The 21,554-nt window shown below is 33.6% G+C and overlaps 3 protein-coding genes and 1 long non-coding RNA gene across 12 annotated transcripts; 1 reads left to right on the forward strand and 3 right to left on the reverse strand.

The window, feature by feature from the left end:
* Nucleotides 1-12: 12 nt before the first annotated feature.
* On the reverse strand, nucleotides 13-1,255 carry LOC117231377. Its single transcript, XM_033489765.1, has 4 exons — nucleotides 965-1,255; nucleotides 731-872; nucleotides 527-648; nucleotides 13-447 (listed from the first exon to the last, which is right to left on the reverse strand). The coding sequence occupies exons 1-4, from the start codon at nucleotides 1,253-1,255 to the stop codon at nucleotides 13-15; spliced, it is 990 nt and encodes a 329-aa protein (XP_033345656.1).
* Nucleotides 1,256-1,483: 228 nt separating this feature from the next.
* Nucleotides 1,484-12,792, reverse strand: LOC117231497 (interference hedgehog-like). Of its 6 annotated transcripts, none has more exons than XM_033489994.1 (8): nucleotides 12,611-12,792; nucleotides 12,322-12,536; nucleotides 6,952-7,032; nucleotides 6,493-6,747; nucleotides 5,420-6,409; nucleotides 4,500-5,348; nucleotides 4,289-4,414; nucleotides 1,484-3,246 (listed from the first exon to the last, which is right to left on the reverse strand). In XM_033489994.1, exons 3-8 carry the CDS (start codon nucleotides 7,019-7,021, stop codon nucleotides 3,206-3,208), a joined length of 2,331 nt encoding a protein of 776 aa, XP_033345885.1. In that variant the 5' UTR covers nucleotides 7,022-7,032; nucleotides 12,322-12,536; nucleotides 12,611-12,792; the 3' UTR covers nucleotides 1,484-3,205. The 6 variants fall into 6 exon arrangements, with proteins under 6 accessions (XP_033345885.1, XP_033345884.1, XP_033345887.1 ...); XM_033489993.1 differs by having other exon boundaries at nucleotides 1,484-3,468; XM_033489996.1 differs by having other exon boundaries at nucleotides 1,484-3,434; nucleotides 4,299-4,414; nucleotides 12,611-12,791.
* On the forward strand, nucleotides 2,591-6,586 carry LOC117231504. The gene is made up of 2 exons (XR_004492984.1): nucleotides 2,591-2,655; nucleotides 6,253-6,586. It is a non-coding gene; the product is annotated as an uncharacterized LOC117231504 (long non-coding RNA).
* A 3,797-nt stretch (nucleotides 12,793-16,589) lies between the features above and the next one.
* Nucleotides 16,590-21,115, reverse strand: LOC117231498 (forkhead box protein N3-like). 4 transcript variants are annotated; one of them, XM_033490000.1, is made up of 6 exons: nucleotides 20,989-21,115; nucleotides 18,472-18,869; nucleotides 17,946-18,379; nucleotides 17,559-17,862; nucleotides 17,377-17,482; nucleotides 16,590-17,305 (listed from the first exon to the last, which is right to left on the reverse strand). In XM_033490000.1, the coding sequence occupies exons 2-6, from the start codon at nucleotides 18,842-18,844 to the stop codon at nucleotides 17,029-17,031; spliced, it is 1,494 nt and encodes a 497-aa protein (XP_033345891.1). In that variant the 5' UTR covers nucleotides 18,845-18,869; nucleotides 20,989-21,115; the 3' UTR covers nucleotides 16,590-17,028. The 4 variants fall into 4 exon arrangements, with proteins under 4 accessions (XP_033345891.1, XP_033345888.1, XP_033345889.1 ...); XM_033489997.1 differs by having other exon boundaries at nucleotides 17,946-18,382; XM_033489998.1 differs by lacking the exon at nucleotides 20,989-21,115 and adding an exon at nucleotides 20,716-20,842 and having other exon boundaries at nucleotides 17,946-18,382.
* Between the last annotated feature and the right edge of the window lie 439 nt (nucleotides 21,116-21,554).

The following is a 21,554-nucleotide window of genomic DNA, read 5'->3' on the forward strand; positions in this document are numbered from 1 at the left end:
GTTTCCTTAAATTTAGATGACTTCATAGAATTTAATATCTGCATATTCAGTAGGGTCCAAAAATAATGATGCAAATATGTAAGGTTCTGATATAGTCTTCTCTCGTTCATAAGGCTTTACCCATTTATTTACTTCTTTAATTTTTAGATTTTTAAAAGTAGTTTCAATGGATGGTTTGGTAACTAGAATTGTTCCACTTTGGATAGTGGCTTTTAAAAAAGCCCAAATGTCTCTATGTACTGAGTGTGAAACATAAAATTCAAATGGGTTGTGTATAATGATGATATTACTCTTCTGAATGATTTCAGGACATTCCTCAATCCTCCTGTTCACAATCTCAATACGATCATTCATTTTGTATTTATTTACTATGTCATTTTGGAGTGAGCAAAGTTCTTTGTTCATTTCAACACCAATAATCTTCTTGGCAGATGTGAATGTATATGCCTGAAGGACAGATTTTTAAATAATAACATACATCTTTTAATTATTGAACTGTTATTTAGAAAAGAAGAAAAATCATTACTCCATATAAAACAGCACCCAATCGAGACCCTATGTCAAGTACAACTTTTTCACTTAAACTTGGTAAAACACTGTGAAATATATACAATATAGCAGCCACTGATAAGGAGTGTGAAATGATATCTAAAAACAAATACATTTTGTTTTCATAAAATATGATTTAAGGAAATCACATAATCCAAGAAAAATGTTGAGTGTTTCTTACTATATTGTTTCATATTGCTGGACCCACAGTCAGCACAATACAAAGTATTCAGCTCCCCACTTTCTATAAGTTCATCTAGTTCTTTTTCATCATAAAGAAATGCATCAACATGTTTTGTTGAACAAGGATTACAGTCTGAGTTCTGCAGAGTTATAAAACTTATGATATCTTTCTTTTGTAACATATAGGTTGAAAAATTAATATATAGTTTTACTTATTTAGAAAATAGCAGACCTGCCCAATCGTTGGTGATACAATTTCCTCTGATGGAAATATTCCACTTGTTGGTACTTTATTTCTGATATTGAGGACAATATCTTTTATAGTGTTTAACTTTTCTTCCTGTAAACTACGTTTGTTGTGACAATCACCTGCCATGCCATATGCATTCTTTGAAAGAGATTCTATCTTTACATTCTGTGGTTTCCAATTATCAGCAATGAACGATAAAAATGTTTGTTTACCAATTTCGTTTAAAGAACACATGATAGATGTGAACATTTCTATAGCACTTTCTACAGTCATACTAACATTCGTATCCATTATATAGGTTCGTTCAATTTTTCAATAAAAATAAAAAACATTTAATTTTATGATTGTTACTCGTATGTGTTATCATGCATGTGTATCAGTTATAGGTTATGTCGGATTGAATTCCATATTTGAATTATATGTTAGGAATAATTTACTAGAAATATCACTAAAATTCAAATTTAAAGTTCTTTAACGCATAACATTCAACATGAAGTCGAATCTTTTTTTCAGCATATTTATTAAAAAAAAATTAAGTACACAAAATGTCGATATGCATACATAGATACATAAATAATTAGTCTTAATACTAGTTTGTATAGGCAAGATTTAAGGCACAATATGCTCCTTCATAAAATTTGACTCATTTTAGTATATATGTACAAAAATTTGTTCTTGTTCCGCTTGCAAACTGATCTGACTTCGTTTTCTTTTAAAATAGACAATTTAAATAATTAACACTACATTAAAAGATATGTTATATATAGAACGACGTAAAATCGAAAAAATTGTATAAATACTTATTTACACATTTTTGTTTCCTTTTTTTGATATCGAAATTTTGACTAAAAATTCTAGCATGTTTAAATATAATTCTCGGATTCTTTTTAACGCATGATTTATCGTAAAGCTTGATTACCGTCTGGAATCTAATATCGGTCACTAAAAGAAATTGCATCTAACTCGAAGCTAGGAAAATACTGTTATTAGAAGTTCTTGATATTACGTAACAAATACTGTTAGCAATGTGTGACTGAATTATTTCTATTATTCTAGTAGCAATTCGTATGAGGTTTGTTCGCTCTCTAACGTAAAAATTATTCCGTTAAAGTCATTATTTTACCAGTATCAACGACGATAATGTATGAATAATCATAATATATAAGATAACGATACAATGATCATTAAAAAAAAGAGAAAAAATTTGAACAAAGTTCCATTCTATCGCGATTCAAGAATTTCCGAAGAAAATTCCAGCATCACCGATAATATTTCCTAAAACATGTAGTATTATATAAAATACATAGCACAGCTGTCTTTTTCATCAGGCACAAAATCATTCGCCTCTAAATTCGACATAATCACTAATATTTCGCGTATTTACAACATAAAATAATGGACGCTAATTAATTTAAACGAGGAAACAAACATAACTCGTAAAAGCTGCCTGGATTAAAATTAGTATAAAATTAGGCGAGTATACGGTAAAAGCTAAATGTTACAAAAACGAATATAGTTTAAATTACGAGTTCATAAATTTTTCGTTCTTGTGTGTCTAATTACAAATGAAACTCGCTAATTGTCGACCATCAAGTGGATACAAAAGGAGACAAAGATATAAGAGAGCAACAAAGAGATAAAAGAACGAAGAGGTCGAAGAAGACAGCGGACAGGTACTTTGCATATTTTACCCACTTCATGATCAATCGTGAATTTCTAATTCTATTTTGAGCTTGAAAAAAGTTGCAGTTTACCGTCAAAGAGAAAAGAAGAAAACCTAAAACTGATTACATAGGATACGATCGTTAAATGAATACATATCTAACAATCTTGATTGAAACACTTGAGCATACCTATTATGACACCCTGTAAATGTCTTAAAACGGTTCACTCATTGTAAACCTAATGAATGACTAAAGTTTCTAAAGTTTCTCACTATTAAAAGAAGCATCATTGGAAGCGACAACATTCGTATATCGTTTTCTTCGCATATTCCCGTCACAACGTAGTTGATAAAAGTTTGATAAAATTGACATCTGATACACGGTCTGAGCACTATAAAAGTCTTTTTAAAGCATAGAGGAAAATGGTTGGTCGCAGAGAGACTGTTCGATAGGCAGTGATTCCTGGAGCAGAAGGGACTCTCAGTCTATTGATGCGTTTCACTGGTCAGTCCCAGCTGTGTCACTGTTGTTATGGTTGTTGTTGCTGTTGTTTTGTCCGTTAAGAAACGATGCCATTTCCATCGGCGACTGTTGCCCGGTCTGTTTAGAAACATGCGTGTTCGTTTCGCTTCTTTCAGATCTCACTCACAGAGAGGCACAGGCATGTAGGTAATATATAACGTATGTGTGTGGTGTTCGGAAAATACGAAAGAAAAGCGGCTTCCAGAGAGAATGCAGAGAGTGTGCAAGTAGAATTTTAAAGAACAGCACGCGACCAATTGCTAAAGCTAGAAAAGACTAGTCTTCTTAATATCGAATAGTCTGAAAGCAGAAATACGTTAGTTGAATGTAAATATAGATACAGTCGCGCGCGAGAGTGCGGAGGGAGGAGAATAAATGGTAGTCGCATGTAAAAAAAAAAGAAAAATTAAAAAAGAAAAAGTGGCGTACAGCTGTAACCCAGTGGAGCCCGTGATTCGACTCGATTATCGAGTATAGGCCATCGAAATGGGACTTAATCAGGCTTGATGGTAATAATGATCGAATCAATGTGCTATGTTCGTGCAATGACATTGAGGATATGGATGGACATAGTGATTTAGCGCCCAGGGTCTTATGTGTCAATCTATCGAGTGTGCAGAAAAATAAAAGCATTAATGGAAAGTTAAATATGAAGTCTCCTCTAGTGGCAGTGAAGCATTTATGTATATAGACACTATATGATTAGATTTTATTGCGTACCATTAGGGTGTGATTTGTTTACTTCCTACATTGGAATTATCTTGTAAAAATATCAACGATATAATTTAAATTAAAAAAATAATATAGATCCCTTTTTTTCATTTTTTGACTACTTTAGGATCGAGCTCCTCAGAGTTACAAGCCGACAGAACACACACACGACAGTACGAGTAGTTGCGATAAAAATATCGACAAGGCGTATAGAGATAACTATGTACGCAGTTAAGATTATATTTCTGTTCGTTTAGTAGAATTAGGAAATTGAATGACCGTAGACAATTGATATTTAATTCAGAAATAGAAAATATTGGTATGACATCTTTGTCCATTTCTCAAATCGAAATAGCCCTCAGTCATTCTTTTCCTTTGACAAGGCGAAAATATTGATATTGTTACTTACAAATACCGACCTTAGGCTGTATTATATCTTCAGATGTATCGAGACCAGCAAGTGGATTTGATGTTATGTTTATTTTCGAGTCAGTTACTCCGCCATTCATTACTCTTCCGTTTGTTATCGGTTTTCCTAAAATAAAAATTTAATGTATAATCTATTATAAGGCGTACACTGTCTTTTTCCAAAATACGATGATATTACAAATTAAATTTACCTTCGCTTTGCGATGATTCCCGGCTTTGTTTGTGCTTCGTCCTCTTATATATTACTGCGACTGCAATCAAGCTGCCCAACAGAGTCGATCCTCCGAGAACTCCGCCAATTATGGCATACATATTTACGTTTTTATCATCTGCAGGCCTTACTCGGCTATCCAATGTTAAATTGCTGCCATGATCATTTTTATTATCATGATTAGCATGTTCGTTCGTATTTATAGCTCTTTTCGTCTTTTGTCGAAGGATCTTAGAAAATTCCGAAGCTGCGTCTACGGAAAAACTCTGAACTTTAAACTCATACGTTGTATCTGGTTGCAAATGGGAAATAGTTATGTTGAAAGAGTCTTTTCCTTCAACCGTAGTTTTTATATAATCGCTAACTGTGGTAGAAGCTCGGTGATACACATAGAAACCATCGATGTTCGCCGAATTATCCGAATTCTGCCAAATGAGTAATACCTCGTGTGGACTCAAAGCCTCGGTGTTCGTTAACAAAGGTATTGGCATCCTATTGCTTTCGATTCCGCCATCTTTATTCAGATGAAAACGTACAGAGTTTGGACTAAGTTTATTATCATTGTTCGAATAAACTGCGGCAATTCGAAACCGATAAGTATGATTAGGCTGTAAATCGGTTACTTCGAACGACCGCACGTGATTCGGTATCTCCGAGTTCGCGGTCATCCATTTTGCTTGTCTGCCATTCATCTTCTGTCCAAGTTCGCGATATTGAACTTTGAAGAATTGAATCGGCAGTCCTGTGTTCTCAGGTACAGACCACCTAACCATCACGGACACGTCTGAGAGTCTGGTGACATTCGGTAGATTCGGTGGTACTAGCACAGCTACAAATATAAAAAAACCCGATAAAATCAACATGAAGTATTTAAGCAATATGTACGGTGCAACAAATTACCAGTGCCTTTACGCTTCCCTTCCTTACTCCTTCTTCTTCCTCCTCCCCTTGTATGTTTGTGTCTTGAATTAGAGATTCCATAATCCTGTTTGGCTTCAGTCGTCCCAATATGTTGCTTAGGGTTCACTCTTAGCAGATTGCAACCAGAATGAGACCCATATTCGTTACTCGCGACACACTGGACAATTCCAGCGTGCTTTTTTTCAACCTCGGAGATAGAAAGACTCGAACCTTCGATCTCCACATTACCACCAGGCGTCAAAGATTCCCCATTAATTAGCCACTCAAATTTCGGTTGTGGTTCGCCCGTTACCGTGCAAGAGAGGTCCAATTCTCCACCTTCGGAGAACGTTGCTGCCTTCGGTGGCTTAATCACCTTTGGAGCTTCCATAACTTTTAGTATGATCACAGACTTGATGCTTGCTCCATGACTACTCCATATACAATCATATTCTCCCCTGTCCGCTGATTGAACGTTAATTATCGTTAGGCCCATCGCAGTTTTAATGGAGTTCAGTGGTAACGAACTACCTAATCTAGTCCACGTGACAGAAGGGATTGGGTAACCAGCGGCAAAGCATTCCAAAGTTACGTTTTTACCCCTCAAAACCTTGTACTCCGTTTGTGGTTGTTTAACAAAGTATGGTGCTCGAAGACTGGTATTTGTGTTTACGTTTAGGATCGTCTTATGGTTACTCCGATATGACTGAGTAGTTATGTAATTTTCAGCAGTGCAGTGATAAGATCCACTGTCCGATACTTTAGCATTTTCAATGACCATGGTCTTGCTACCAACTACGTTAACATTTTTTACAGGATTATTATCTTTGTAGAACTCAACTATCGCCTCTGGGGCTGAGTAAGGCACAGGACAAGTGATAGGCACGGTATTCCCTGCTGGAACGTTTATAATGACTTCGCTCTTATCGGTAAACTTCTCTAGCGTAGCAAGCGTCAATCTTGCCGGGTCAGAAGCTAAACCACTCGAACCTAACAAGGTAAAATCAAATTACCAAATTGTAATTTAAACATTGTGAAAGATGTTAAATAAAATGAAATACAAAAATATTTACCATAAAATGCTATACAACGGTAATCTCCGGCTTTGGATTCATTGTCAAAGTTCACTACGTGCCTGGACGTTTTGCCACCGTTACTAGACACGTGGAAAACCTGCAACCACCTATCCGAACCTAATGGTCTATGGCGCCAGGAGAAACGTTCTGCTCCGAGATTCAAATTGCATTCAAAATTCACATCATCCCCTATTGGCGCGGCCAGAGGTTGCGGATGTTTAGTGAAGATCATGCCTAGTTCTTGCTTCTGTCCTATAATTTATACGAATAATTTAATTTTCATAGTAATCAATTTTTGTAGTCGCGCGAAAATACTATTAAAAATGATGCAAATTGTAATATACTTGAACGTAATTAATCGGCATAAATAAAATGGTGTGTAAATACTTTCTTTAACCACTGTATATTAAAACGTAATGCATATCATAAATAAAAAATATGTAAGACAAAACTGACCATGTGCAAGGCTGGCTAGGACATGAAGTAGGACCGTGATAACGGCATATAGAAAAAGCACAGGTCGCATCTTGACTCATTCTGCAATCAAAGAAAACAAAAATTAGTACAAGTTAGCCACATATGTCGCTCTCATTCTTATTATTCGTTTTTTAGTCTTGGTTTTGTCGGTTAAAAATGCGAGGCGCCGGTCTCGAAAGAGAAACAGAGAGGGCCCACTAAAATTAATGCCGGCCAACCACCACGTTTAAGTATAGAACATGGCGAGTTCACGTGGAAATAGAACGCATTCATTCTAGTTTTGATCATGGCTCGTCATTTCGGCACGAACGATCCCCGCTCCACCAAATGGGTCGCGCATTCCAGTCCCAAAGGGATACAGTATAACACGATTTATATTCGTTTCCAAATGCGGTTCATTTTAAAAGCTTCTGTTCCGAAAGCTTTAAAGCTCTCAGCAATCAAGAGGATTGTCAGAGAACAGTGGTGGAAATGAGATTGTGCATGAAATCTTGATTTTTATGACAGCAGAGAATAACCTAACCCTACTTAATATTAATGCTTCCCAGTTGTATAGCCAATTTCTGTTTATTTAATATGACTGTACATATAATTTATTAATTTCAGCCTTATTAGCTACAAAATGGATTTGGATTTATATCATTTTTTTATTCTTAATCTGAGAAAAGATATTATTGCATTTTATTTTGTACCGACCCTAACACCTCTTCTTTCTTTGTCATTCTGGCTTAGATTGCTTCTTTAATTAGTATCAATATTTATTTATAATAAATAGCAGTTACACAATTTTAGTATAAAATATAAAATATTTGTAAACATTTTGATGGCAATTTTTTGTGACTATATTTTTTTGTGATTGTGATTATAAGCTGTCAGTATCTCGTAGTTGTGTCATTATTGCTCTATGGATATTTATGCACTTAGAGAATTTAAATTGTACAATATGCACATTTTAAAGTACAATGCTTGTTTTAGATGGTGAAATAAATTTCTATTTAAGTTTCATTTTTTCAATGTAGAATATTCGCAGTATACAATTGCGCTGCACTAACTGGCCACCGCTATATCTTTACCAATTCTTAGAACAGATTTCTTAGAGCGAGTCTCGTATGTTAATATGTAAGATAACAAAACGTGTGAGTCTCAGGTAAGTATCCGTATCTCATTTCTAAAATCGTACTCATCAATGAAAGGAGATATTCCGCATTTCTTAGAAATATAATTATAGCTTTCTCTATAAGCAGTCTTTTAGTAAAATACTGTTTTTAACTGACTGCTATCTATACAAAACAAATATGGATACGCGAAAGGCATCATTGCTGCTTCTACTTATGAAGATAAATCGACAAATAATGGAAGAAATTCGAAATTGAAGATCACACGAGTAAAACATTTCTGTTGATTTTATGTCACTCTGTATCACTTTATAATTAAACAGAAGAATTTTAATAGGATACAAATAGAAATAAAATGGCCTATTAGAGATTTTTATGCATTTATGGAAAATGCAAATGTATTAAAATTTCTTATAAATGCACAAAAATCCGTAGTTTATGTACAATTACACAAAATATGTAAAATACTCGTTATAATATTTAAAGGATGAAACAAATCTCTATATAAGTTCTTCTTTTATTAGCATTATTTATAAAAATATGAATTTGCATAAATATTCGTAGTCTTCTTATCATGTTCTTTTGTCGTAATTTTCAATTATTTTTAGAATTCGCTCGATTGAATATTGAAAAAATTACGAAAAAGGATATAAAAGGAAGCAGAAATGCAGAATCCATTTGCATCGTGAGAAACGAAGCCGACAGAGGTGCCACAATGACAACATGAAATTGACCATATACGGTGTCGAAAACCGTCGTTCATTGCGCGCACCGCTTTCCACCCACGTGCGAGCGGCTGACCGTCTTGAGTGACGATCAGAAAACCGCGCTGACACGTCCAATACTAATAGAAATTATTTGTTGGCTAACATACGCGTCGAATGTAGGTAGATTCATTCATGTATTACGCTGTACCGTTCGCTTACATGATAATTTAACGCTTGAAATTAATACAGAAAATTTTCTATTCCACAGAAAGCTTACATGTTTCCTCAAACGTTCTTAATAGATATTATATTGCACTAAGAGAAAAATTTCACTTTCAATATCTTTGTTACTTAAATTAGTACTAATCTATTGAGTTATAACATAAATCTGTCCTGTTTTCGTATATACATACCTATACATTTTATCGGAGACAAAAACAAGTGGACATGTAGTGAAAATTGGAAATACAGTGCTGATCGTAAATATTAGGATACTAGTTGATATTTAGTACAAATTTCTTTTTAATCTTTCTACCTTCTGTTTATATTTTATCATAAATTTGTTATTTCATTCGTATTATACGTGTTTCATAATGTAAAATACTAAATAAAATAAAATTTGTTTTGCGGTCCTTCAATGAATGTGTACGCGTAGGTGTCATATTTAGGTAGGTATCAATGACGTTTCGTCAAATACGGTCTGTTTACACAAAAATGTAAATATTAACTTCAATTGTTTACTAAATAATCTATATATTATAAGAATATAAATAAAACTTAAATATATAACACTGATACTAGTTCGATTAAACTTCATTGATACCTACCTCTACTATACGTCCACTTATTTTTGTCACCGACTGTGTATTACGTATGTTGTGACAAATACAAAAATAGAACGAATTTATATTCCAACCCAATAACAACAAACAGTAAATGTAATAAAACTTCATTAATATTAGAAGTTCACTGATTCTTTTCACAACCTCTTTTCACTTGTACAATACAAATTTATGCTTCAGCCAAATAAATTCAATTGATAATTCATTTAATTGAATACAAACTGACATTTCATTCCAACAAATAGAATACTGTTATCAAAGTAAAAGAATGGAACTGTACGGAAGATTTCTCACGAGGACTCACTGTTTGTTACGAAGAAATGAATTTACCAGAGGAGTGGTTCGAAGGACTGACGGCCGAGAGAGGAGGGATTTTTCATCGAAGCTGAAATCACAGGGACAAAAAGCACGCGTTCGACCCATTGGCAAGATAGTTGAACGTGTTTTATGCACGGGAGGACTCTTAACTTCTGGTTAAATGGTAGCATAAATGCCGGTGGTATGTAACAGGTGAGAAGGGTTCGAAAGAGGCTGGTTTCCGACGCTGGCTCTCATAAAAATAAAGAACTCGAATTCCAAAGCAGTGGTTGTCAAGCCCCTGTGCCCCGCGCGCACCTCCAACCAACCTAACCTTACGGACGGGCCAATGCCACCCGAGTTACGCACACGCATACAACACACACGCGCACAAGCATATAGCCAAACGAGAATTAGACTCTGTTCTACAACCTGTCGTTGATCAGAGAACAGACTCAATCCCCGAAATCCTTTTTGCACTCGTGATCCTCTCGCTTGATCAAAGATCACGATGTATCGGTGGAATTGAGTTCCACTTTCACGAACTCGCGACTCTTCTCCCGTTGGCCAAAATACAGAAAGATTTGAGTCCTCTTACACAATTACAGTGGCTTAAAAAAGTATTCGGACACTTATAGAAACTTTTTATCATTTTTTTAAATATTTATTAGACGTATTATACAAAATATTTTATATAGACTTTTACATAGATTTATAACTTCTATGATCAATGATAGCTTTTTGTTTCACTAAAATGTTGATAATATTTCAAAATATTTTACAGAACACATCTTTTCCTTTAATTTAGTGTTATACAAATCGTCAAAAAAATTTTCTAACTGAATGAAAAGATAGTGAGATTTTCTGTCACAGAGAATAAGATTGTATCGAAAAATATATTGATCTATACTACGATCTTTGTAAATTTTTTGAACTTCCTTTGATATTGCATTATATATATATTTGTTAATGATAATGAACCTTTAGTTTAATATAAACATTCTTCTAGTAATGGTTTAATAAATCCTCTCGAACAGTTTTGAAGTTGTGTCATAATTTTAGAATAGGGTTGTGATTGACGTTACTTTTCCACGAACAAACTCCCTGGTATTCCGTTATGTGTAACAAACAGGAACCAGGAAGATCAAGTTCCCGTTGATCGAACGCATTTGACAAGTGGATCCTTCCTTTTGTTGATCGTCGATTAATCACGTGAACCTTTATTCTCTTCACTTCGTCGTGTTTCATCCCGATACAAGACACATGACTAACTTAACTTCCCTGCTCGACATGCATGGCGATTGCTTAGTAAAACGAGCGACGAATATTTGGCCGTATATGTGTCATACGCTATTTTAATCTACTTCCCATAACCGCTACTTGTTCGACCATTAACGCTATAACTGTTAACTAAATAAATACTTTATATCATTTTATCTTTATTGATTAAACGCTAACAATATTTAAGAAATAGTAATGGTTTCCCCTAATAGTCATTGCTATTGTACCAATTATAAGTGGTTCAATTTGATGAGCTTTGCCGGGAAGTTGACAATTCATCCGCATGACTACGCGTATCAAAATGCGTACGAAACTTTAATCAGAAGGTATGCAACGTATACTTGGTGGAAGACATGCAATGAGATTGTAAATTAAAGTATTAATATATATTAGCGACATTGATAATGATTCCATGTATTTCATAGAAGTACTTTGACCATAAAAGTTATTACTCAATCAAGCTACCAAATTCTTTTATAATACATGTATTGTCTGAAAAATAGCAAATTGTATATGTCTAAAATCTTCTTCTCAGGTTGTATACATATAATTCTTTTTAAATACACAAAACTACAAAGGAAGAAAACTCAAAATTAACACCATACGATTCTGAACGAGGTATTCAGCTCCTTATCTTTTTTTTATATGTCTCAAATTATTATCTCGGTTTTTAATACATATAAACTTGAATGTCTCCGACTTTACGATCTTGCTATATCTCACTCAACAATAATGCATATATATCTTATTACAACGCAGGCGCATTAAGTAGCGCGGTATCATCTGAATGAGCGTTTTCCGAATTGTCAATAGTTCTAACAATTGGTATTATTAATAATACCGTGTATCCGATTTATTCACTGCATTATCTACTGCATTCAAATTTCACGAAAAATACTGGTGGCTCACCCCTTCCGGCAGGTGATCTCTCACAGCGACATCGCGACAAAAGTTTTCCATGACGAACAGTATATACAGGTCCCATTATATTTATGGTTTTACGGGATGGTGAATCAGAAACGTGAGCAAAAGAAATAAAAGAAAGGTAAAAGATCAGCGACGGAAAAAGAAGAAAACAAAAGTAATAATCATGCTTGGCACACTCACCCTTTTTCCTTCGATCCAGCCGTACGATCTATACGTTTATCAGATCCTTTTGATTTTTCGCTAAATCGATCACAATTTTCCTCGTCGGAGGAAAACGAGGTGTCCGTGTTAATAATTTTCACCGATAAATCACTTCATTTTTTTCAGAGCAGTCGCTACTAAGCTCACCAAGTTCGACCTCCTATATAACACGACGCTTGGCGTCCACCAGCACACTGGAATGCAGACCGACAGGTTTTGAACCGCGATAAAGTATAGTAACGACGTGTGCTTCGATCTAGGTACTCACGTGCAGGTTGGTACATTGCGGTGCTATCACGTGACTCGCTGCCATTTCAAATCTGACAATAAAGTGGATGCGTTTTATCAAAAATTAAACATCCTAAAAATGATCGAATGTAAAGAAAAAGTTAAAATTTAGTTTATATTATGAGTTTATATATGATTTGGTTAACTTCAGGGTGATCATGAAGAAGATTCAGGAATTTTTCACTGTAGGTTCAGATATCCTGCGCGGTACGCTTCTGTACATAGCGCCACCTTCGAAATTTGAAACGCGCCAACTACGATTTTATAAATAAAAACTATTAATCAGCAGAAAGAATTATTAATTACTAATATGATAGACGTAAATAATTTAAGAGTTGAAATATAGAAATATATATTAATATATTGTATTCAAAGTAACATTAATTAACAACAATTGATCTTTGTCTTCTTCTTTCTTACACTTTTTTTACGATTAATAATTTCTTTCATGATTATATATATATATATTATATATATAGGTAGCTGCATGTCGTAGCATGTCATTGAAAAGGATGCAAATTTAAATAACCAATTCTGCGCACGTTTGATTTTTTCACATTCTTTTCATTAATAAAGGTCTGTTTTGGTTACAATCTAAAATATTAAATATTCTTTACTCAATTATGTAAGCAAGGTCAAAAACTTAACAAACATTTTACAATGTATTCCGTTTTAAAATGAGTAATAATTATATTAATATTAATATTAATATTAATAATAATAATAATAATAATAATAATAATAATAATAATATTACATATTACGCCAACAAAATTCGTACAATATACAACTTGTAGATATACATATAAATAAACATCTGTTCCTCAAAATAAATGATTTCTGCGTTTGGCACGATGTCATGTAATGGAAGCAAATTAAACACCATGTTACATTTTGATTGTCCGTGGCTAGTCGCGATACAATGAATTATTATGATTTGCTTCTTATATTTGATGTTTCTTTTCCTTTTTCTCTTTTTTATTTTTCGGTGTTGTCGATGGTGTTTTAATTTTATGTATATCAGCCGGCCCCATTTGATATAGGAAACAACGACGATTTTAATGTTACGTTAAATAATAATTTGTATGCCTTTAAGAATTACGCTGGCTCACGAAAATGATGATTTTATATCGCAATATACGCTACAATAATACTTCATAAAAAATACTCTATAAGTTAACCATCTTGTACGATTAGAGTTTTACAATTTTTTTATACTTATTTCTCTCTATACAAACGCGCGATGTAACATTGACTTGTATCATAGTAGATGAAGGTATATCGTTTTTATTTTGTACGGACCGGCTGACTAACGAGTATTCTGTCCAATGTCAGGATCAACTGGTATATATTGCTTTATGTTCACTTTGCTAATCGATTATTCTAATTTGTAACGGTGATCGATTAGCTACGTTACTATTATTATAAATGGCATCCCACCCCCTAATTTATTTAGATTAGAATAAACTACATGGAAGAACAGATCTTCAGTCATAGCAAACAAAAGCTAGGACTAAAAATTTCAACAAATAGTGTGAAAACTTGTGATATTACTTTCAATATATATATAATAGAATATCTATAATATATTGCTAATTTTAAAGATGCCAGTTTCGTCTATCTAGATCAGAATGTTTAGGTGTCAGCAAGAATGCCAATTAATAATATCAGAGATGTGTCAAGAACACTTACTCTTTCTTTTCTTACTTCCTCTCTTTCTCTTTTCCCCTCTTCCCCTCTCCCCCTAAAGAATAAAACTTATAAAGCTCTAAAACTTCTGTTTCACCAAAATATAATTAACAACAACAACAACAAGGTGTGTCCACTTTTGCAATAATATCACAGACAATAGAAAACGTAAAGTCTACAAAAAACTGGTCTTGCTCGTGCATATACAAATTTCGAAAAAAGGTCCCCGCTACCGATCACGTACCTGCTTTTTGCTTTTAAAGCATAATTAATTTAAAAGCATTTATGTTACATATATTTATGTAATATGTGTAGTGTATAAATACGTATGTGCTAAATAGAACAATTTTACATTCACGTGAAATATATATAATATCTCTCTCAAAACTGGTTTCCCCGATTGCGTATAAACATGGCATTCTTCCTTGCACCCTTCTTTTAATCGTGGATTTTTCCCCCTTTGTAGCTGACCAGCTACAATCACACAAAACGTTTTGGCAGCGCGCCTTATATTCGATATTTGCCCATTTGTTTTTTCTTTTTAAGTTTATAATATCTTTAATCCGCTTTTGTGATGCTAAAATTAATTAGTTTCCTTCCCACCGCTGTCTGTTCTTTACATTAATAACATCTAACAGTTTAGCGTAATATTTTTAAGTGCAATAACTTTACTGACTGAAAATTATTATCATTACCCCATCGACTTGGAGAGTAACTAGACAGTAAACGTTAGAGAATAAACAATATATCGTTAATAAGTTAAACTAAATTGCACCTTCTTAAGAAGCGATAATAATGAGTCTCGCGTCTGAAATGTATCTGAGCCAGCAGTAACATATATTACAAATAACAATTTACTGTTAATCGCAGTTATGACGCTTAAATATCATTATCAACCTAATAACTGGTATCATTCCATTTTTACATAGTATAATCGTAAGACTAGAAACGTCTTCGATAGAACAAAATTTCGCCACTTTTTAATTGGTAACCAAGATCATTTATTTCTCTATGAGCATGTTTTTGCTTGCTATTGTCTCGTCTTTTTTATTATTTAAAATCAAGACTATGCGTTTCATATTTTACCATTTTTACGAAGGCTTTACATTATATATGGCATACAAACATATGGAAATACTCAGGCTGCGCTACCATGCTGTGTTTGTAGTGTCACGCAAGATATAATTAATAAATGGTTTAAGCTAATGAACTGTATTTCTTTCATATCCTTTTTTTAGCAATTATTAGGAAGAGCTTTTATCACGCGGGCAGTGCCCTGTAAAAATATACGTTCTCTCTATACAGAACTACGATATCAATGTATACAAGACCAGTTTATCCATATTCAATATTTTTCTTTCACCGCCATATACTTCTTCATTATTTATCAGGTATTCACAAGATTCCTTAATATTATACATATATTTGTTTTTTATTTCATTTTTTTATAAAAATAGGATGACACTCTTGGTTTATACCTTTATACATTTCTTCCAATCGATATTTATCAATTCGACGCTATATATATATACATATATATATATACATATATATATACATATGTATATACGTATACATATCGATACCTTAACAAATTTTTTTTAAAACTGGTCTCTGCATACATTACAGGATCTACATATATACAGCACTGTTCAAAATCATCTCAAAAGCCACAAAGAGAGTAGAAAAAGGCATGAAATGATAATATTATTCATTTCAAATCCGTATTCAGTGTACCTTGACTTCTTTTTTTAGAGTTCTTTTTGCTATATAGTTTTCCGCGGCACACATTTTGCACACATACAGCTGCGTACATGACCAGATGTATTTTGAGTGTAAATTAATGAGCATGTGAGCATGAACATGTGTACATGTATATATGTGCGTGAGAGTGAGTGGGTGTATGTTTGTATATATGTGTGGGTACGCGCGCGTGCGCATATATATATATATATATATATATATATATATATATATATATATATATGTATATATATAATCTTTTTTTAAATATATTATCAATTTCTCTATCGAATAGATATCAATTATATTTCTATACATATCTACAAAAAAACCTAATATAGAACTCTATTATTATTAATTAAACTCTCTATGAATTAATATGTATAATTGTCACAACAGGTCTAAAAAGTTTATCGTTATTTTAGTTTTAGTACGCGATATTGTTCTCCTTTTTTATCATTGATGTTCCATGAACCACTTATAGTTGTATTCATGCCTTAACGTTGAGGAAGTAATTTTTTTCTTTCTTTTAACACTATTCTTCTATTATTGCTTGTTGCTTAGTGCTACTGAATTCATTTTGGCATATAGCGAGTTCTGAACCCTGAGCGACCGCCAATTTGTTTTCTTTTCTTTTACTCCCCTCCCTTTGCCTCAACACTTTTTTTTTTCTTTTAAATAGAAATGCACCTGATAGATGTTTTTCTTCTAATATGACAGAACATATCGTGTTCTTCTCACTTTTTCATCTTAGATGCCTAACAATGGCGATAACTTCGATGCAAATCTTCATTAACGTTAATCTTATCCAAAAGACAACAGATTAATTATCAGCAACGCAAGATTTTAAATCCACAGTCTCAAAATCCATACCGAAGATAGAATTTTGAAAAGTTCACGTTTGAATATGGAAAAGAAAAATAGGAAACTTGTGATGCTATATACGTACATACAACCAAAGTATTCTTATATAATTTGCTTTAAATACCGCTTCCCTTCACTCCACTTTGGCCAATGCTTACGTCTTTTTTCAGGTGTGTTCGAATAATCATTCGAAGCTGAACGTTTTTTCAGCTTTGACGTGCCATCGGACTTTGGCGTCGAGTTAATACCTTGTACGTGATGTGTCCTATTGTGATTGAGTGGTGTGGTAACACCTGCTAAATTTAAAAGCGCGTCCGCGCCTTCCGCTATCTTCCGTTGCTCATCGAAATCGGGATTTGTTTCCTTTCTTGGATATTTACTTGAAAAATAAACATGCGCAATTTATCATTTATAATATTATATTAATAAACAAAAACTATTAATGATTACCTTTCTTGCTTGACTGAGGTAATACAACTGTAAGTATGATCTTCGCTGGAGCTCCTGGTAATTACAGGAACCAGAACCTCGGATTCCGGTACTTTCCGCTTACGATCTGCAATAAGATTGAATAAGTTATAAAATATTATATTTGTTTAATAAGTTGATATCTTCTTTATCAGATACTTTGCCTTTATTATGATTTAAAATAATAGGTCCGTGTTTAAAAGAAAGCATAGCAGCTGCAGCTGCGTCTACATCGCTATCTACTTCAGTGTCTGTGTTGTCGGTAATGTTGCTCGATGCCAGTCTTTTGGAGAGATATGGGAAGAGGATAGGATCAGGTAGACGTGTACTAGTGTTCTTTTTTTGTGGTTTTTCAGGGGAAGACAAAGTTTGAGCAGTCGGAGGAGGAAAAGGAGCGCGAGATAATGCTTGTATCAGGTTTGGTCGATACTGGGCGTCTACCATCCATAGCGAACCTTTGCCCAAATTCTAAAAGAGAAAAAGTTTTTCTAAGTTTTTGCTTCTAGAAAGGAAACGATCTTTTTTCGTGCATATTATAATGTAACACTTACCGGTGCTTTCTCTACTTTACGAAAGCACTTATTTAGGCTTAGATTATGTCTAACAGAATTTTTCCATCCAGTTGGAGCATTCCTAAAATATGGAAAGTGATCCAAAATCCAAGCATATACTTCCTTGACTGGTAGAGCTTTTACAGGACTATCTTCAATAGCCATGAAAATTAAACAAGAAAATGAATATGGTGGTTTACTGTTTCTATGTAAGTGAGGATCATATGGTATATGAGTTGGGTGTTTGTTGCGATTTGAAACTGGCAGATTATTGTTGTTCAATGATATCTTCGTCTGATTGTTTTGCGAGGTACTATAATGATTTTTTACCGACTCCTGAAAGATTTGCATTGATTTTTGACTATTTTTATTCGAGTGTTGATAGTTTTGACTATTACCATGCGACGTCGTATTATTTATCTTGCTATTATTATCTGCTATGAAAATGCAAAAAAAGGACAAAATATTATATTTCATTAATATTATTACGATTATCAATTGAAAATTAAAACATATTGAAAGTTACCTGGACAATAGCCTTCATCCAAACTGGATACAGAATTGGTGTTTTCAGAAAAATCTGCCATATCATCACAAACATTGTTATTCAAAACATTCTCATTCTTCATGTCTTTAGTGGGGTTTGAAATATCCAAACCCTTCAACAGATTCTGCTGATGAAGCCAGCTTAAGGAAGTCAGATCATCATCCGACTGACTATTTTTCTCAATGGACTTATCAGACATGGAAAGTTCATCAGTTGAATTTGTTTCAACGAAAGCACTTGCATTTTCTTTTTCTTTCATTGTGTATACTGTTTCTCCAAAATTGAAAACTTTTGTGCTACTTAGTCCTATGCCAGTTTCCACACCTGATGCATCTGGTCTATCTGGTGGCATATTGGGTCAAGTGCTTTTTTCGTCACTGTAAAACAAAATCAAATCATGAAATTCTCAAAGAAAAATCTATATATCTGAATTAGTTACTTTGAGAACTATTATCTACACCTATGCATTACATTTTTCAAAATTATTTTTTTTATATTTTTTGTAACTAATTAGCTTATTAATATTTTGGGGGGAGGGGAGAAAGGATATTTAATTTGTGAAGCGGGGAAGAATTGATAAGCGTCGATGCTTCGGCAACGAAGCAAAAGAATACTGTTACTAAACAACAGCTTCTCATAACCCTAGCAACGTGCTCCTAGATACAATGGTATGCAAAAATTATTGGCCAGATAAATTTTTCACTTTATATTCAGAAAGCGATGTCCAAAAGAATTTTAAATAATATTGGGTATAAAGATATGATAAGCGAAAGAAAATAATATAGTACATAAACGTTATCACGTAATTATATAATTCTCCTTAACATTTTTTTAAATATTGTATTTGTACTTCAAAATGAAAAATCTATTTGGCCAGAGACGTTTGCACGGCACTATTGATAGTTATGAGGTAAAAACCAAATTTCCTTGATTAAGCGTCGCAAAAACCAATCGTATCTCTAATCGAAAACAAAACTATCACGAATTTTTTGTACAAAAAGAAATATAAATTTTCCTTTCTATTTATTACAGGAACTACAAATTATAATAAAAACATTCGTAAAGCATTGTATATTGTTATGTTAATGAATAACTGTGTAGTATCAAGCATGTAGTGTGAAAATACCAGTCACGTGCATCTGCACGAAACAAAATCCAATTTCGAAACCATATACACGGAACACGTATAACGTTTCGAATCATGATTTTCTAGGTAAAAATGTACGAAATAATGAAGATATAAATGACAGCCCTATAGAATGTATAGAGAGGGTTTGTTTTAAATAAATGTCGGTTCGTTTTCTATTTTTGGTATCATATAGGAATACTATAATTACGGAAGGGATGCGTAGGCAGTGAAATTGAATTTCCGCGCATGTGACGCGCCTGTAGCCTCGAACCCAAAGTACCAACATCGTCATTTGTTTATCCACTAATAAGCGACAAAATGGCCGCGCTATTAAGAACACATTGCAATCGAAAATAAACTTTGTCATAACCAAAGAATCCTAAGACACTCGTCGCACTATCCACCAAGTTATCGATAGTTTTTCTATCATTTTCAACTTATATCATTTCACAGAACTTTTTACGACGATAGTATATATTTAAATCATTTTTCAAAAAAATGGCGTCTATTCGGCGCTCTCTCTCCTTCTCCTTTTCTCAAAATGTTTCTTTTTCTTCTTGTTAACAGGATACCAAGATTAATTAAAGGATACTTTGAGAAGATTTCTTAAAATATGTATTTTTATGTTATGTGTAATTGATGGAAGAAAATTTGATACAGAAAATTTGTCTGTCGATACGTGGTACGCGATAAACAGATTTTGTCACAGACGTATTCGTTTTCAGATATCAAGCTCGCACCTGATCATAGTTTTGAAGTGGAAAATATTAAAGAGAAACGAGGCGAAGGTAGACAAGTCGTCGGTGAATCGATGAAACGGAAGGTGACAGTAAAAATTCGAGAACAAGCGAGACATGTCACTGCGTTACTTGTTGAATTCAAATATGGAGTTGATAATGATTACGAAACTGGAGCAAACATGAAAATGGCTACGGCATTGGTTGCACACGGTATCAACATCGCGTTTCGTAAATGATGCACTCCTCAAACGTTTACTATTACAATAGAAAAATTGTTATACGTATTAGGGAGACGAGATTTAAACGCGCTCAGAAAGTTCCTCTGCTAACCATATTTTATGTATTTTTACATACGCGTCATTTTTCAGGTCGTTAAATTTGAACAGGACCAAGTGCTCTTCACGAAACTTCTTGAATTAATAATCACTCTGCATAATGTTCCCAGTGACTCCCGAATTTTCTTCAAATTCCACGGCGGAAACTAAATTAAAATATTTAAGAAATGAAACAGCGTTTTGCGTCTTTCTGTTTTTAATCTGCCATTCGATTATGGGACCGCGTTTAAATTTCGTTGAGCGGTGAATAAACACAAGAAACTGAACATTACGAGGTTTTTTAAAAACTCACGTATCGGAGTAGACAGACGGCAGTCTTCGTTGGTTTTCTAAAGACGGGCATCTCAAGCACACTCTACACAACACCCAGCTGATTGAGACGCCATATTTTGACGTCATCACGTGGTTACCGAAACATCTTATATCGCATCTTCAACATCGATTAATCGTATTTAATTAATTTCCCGCGAAAATATAATCTTCATTGCTACCATAAATACATCGCAAATATGGCGTTTGTTTCATATTATAAATTAGAAGTGATATGATGAAAATAAACATTTTAATTAATTCTAAAGAATTTATTTCGTTTTTTGTTACATTGCTGTTAGAGAGCATGTTCATTTATAAATTATAAAAGACTGTAACAGGTACGGGGCATATAATAAAAGGATAAATGCTTGTTTTGGAATCTAAAAACAGTCGCAGCCCAGTGCTGCAATAAGGACAACAATCTCAATTCATTTCGTCAACAAAGACGCTTGCGTTATTACATCATGCTTCTGCATGTACTCCTACATTGTACTGGACCACCTACCCTATTATTATAATTTTTTGTAATGGATTCTTTCATTTATC

The sequence above is a fragment of the Bombus vosnesenskii genome, unplaced genomic scaffold (genome assembly GCF_011952255.1).
Source record: "Bombus vosnesenskii isolate JDL3184/JDL3185 unplaced genomic scaffold, Bvos_JDL3184-5_v1.1 scf7180000013272, whole genome shotgun sequence".
Classification (NCBI taxonomy): domain Eukaryota; kingdom Metazoa; phylum Arthropoda; class Insecta; order Hymenoptera; family Apidae; genus Bombus; species Bombus vosnesenskii.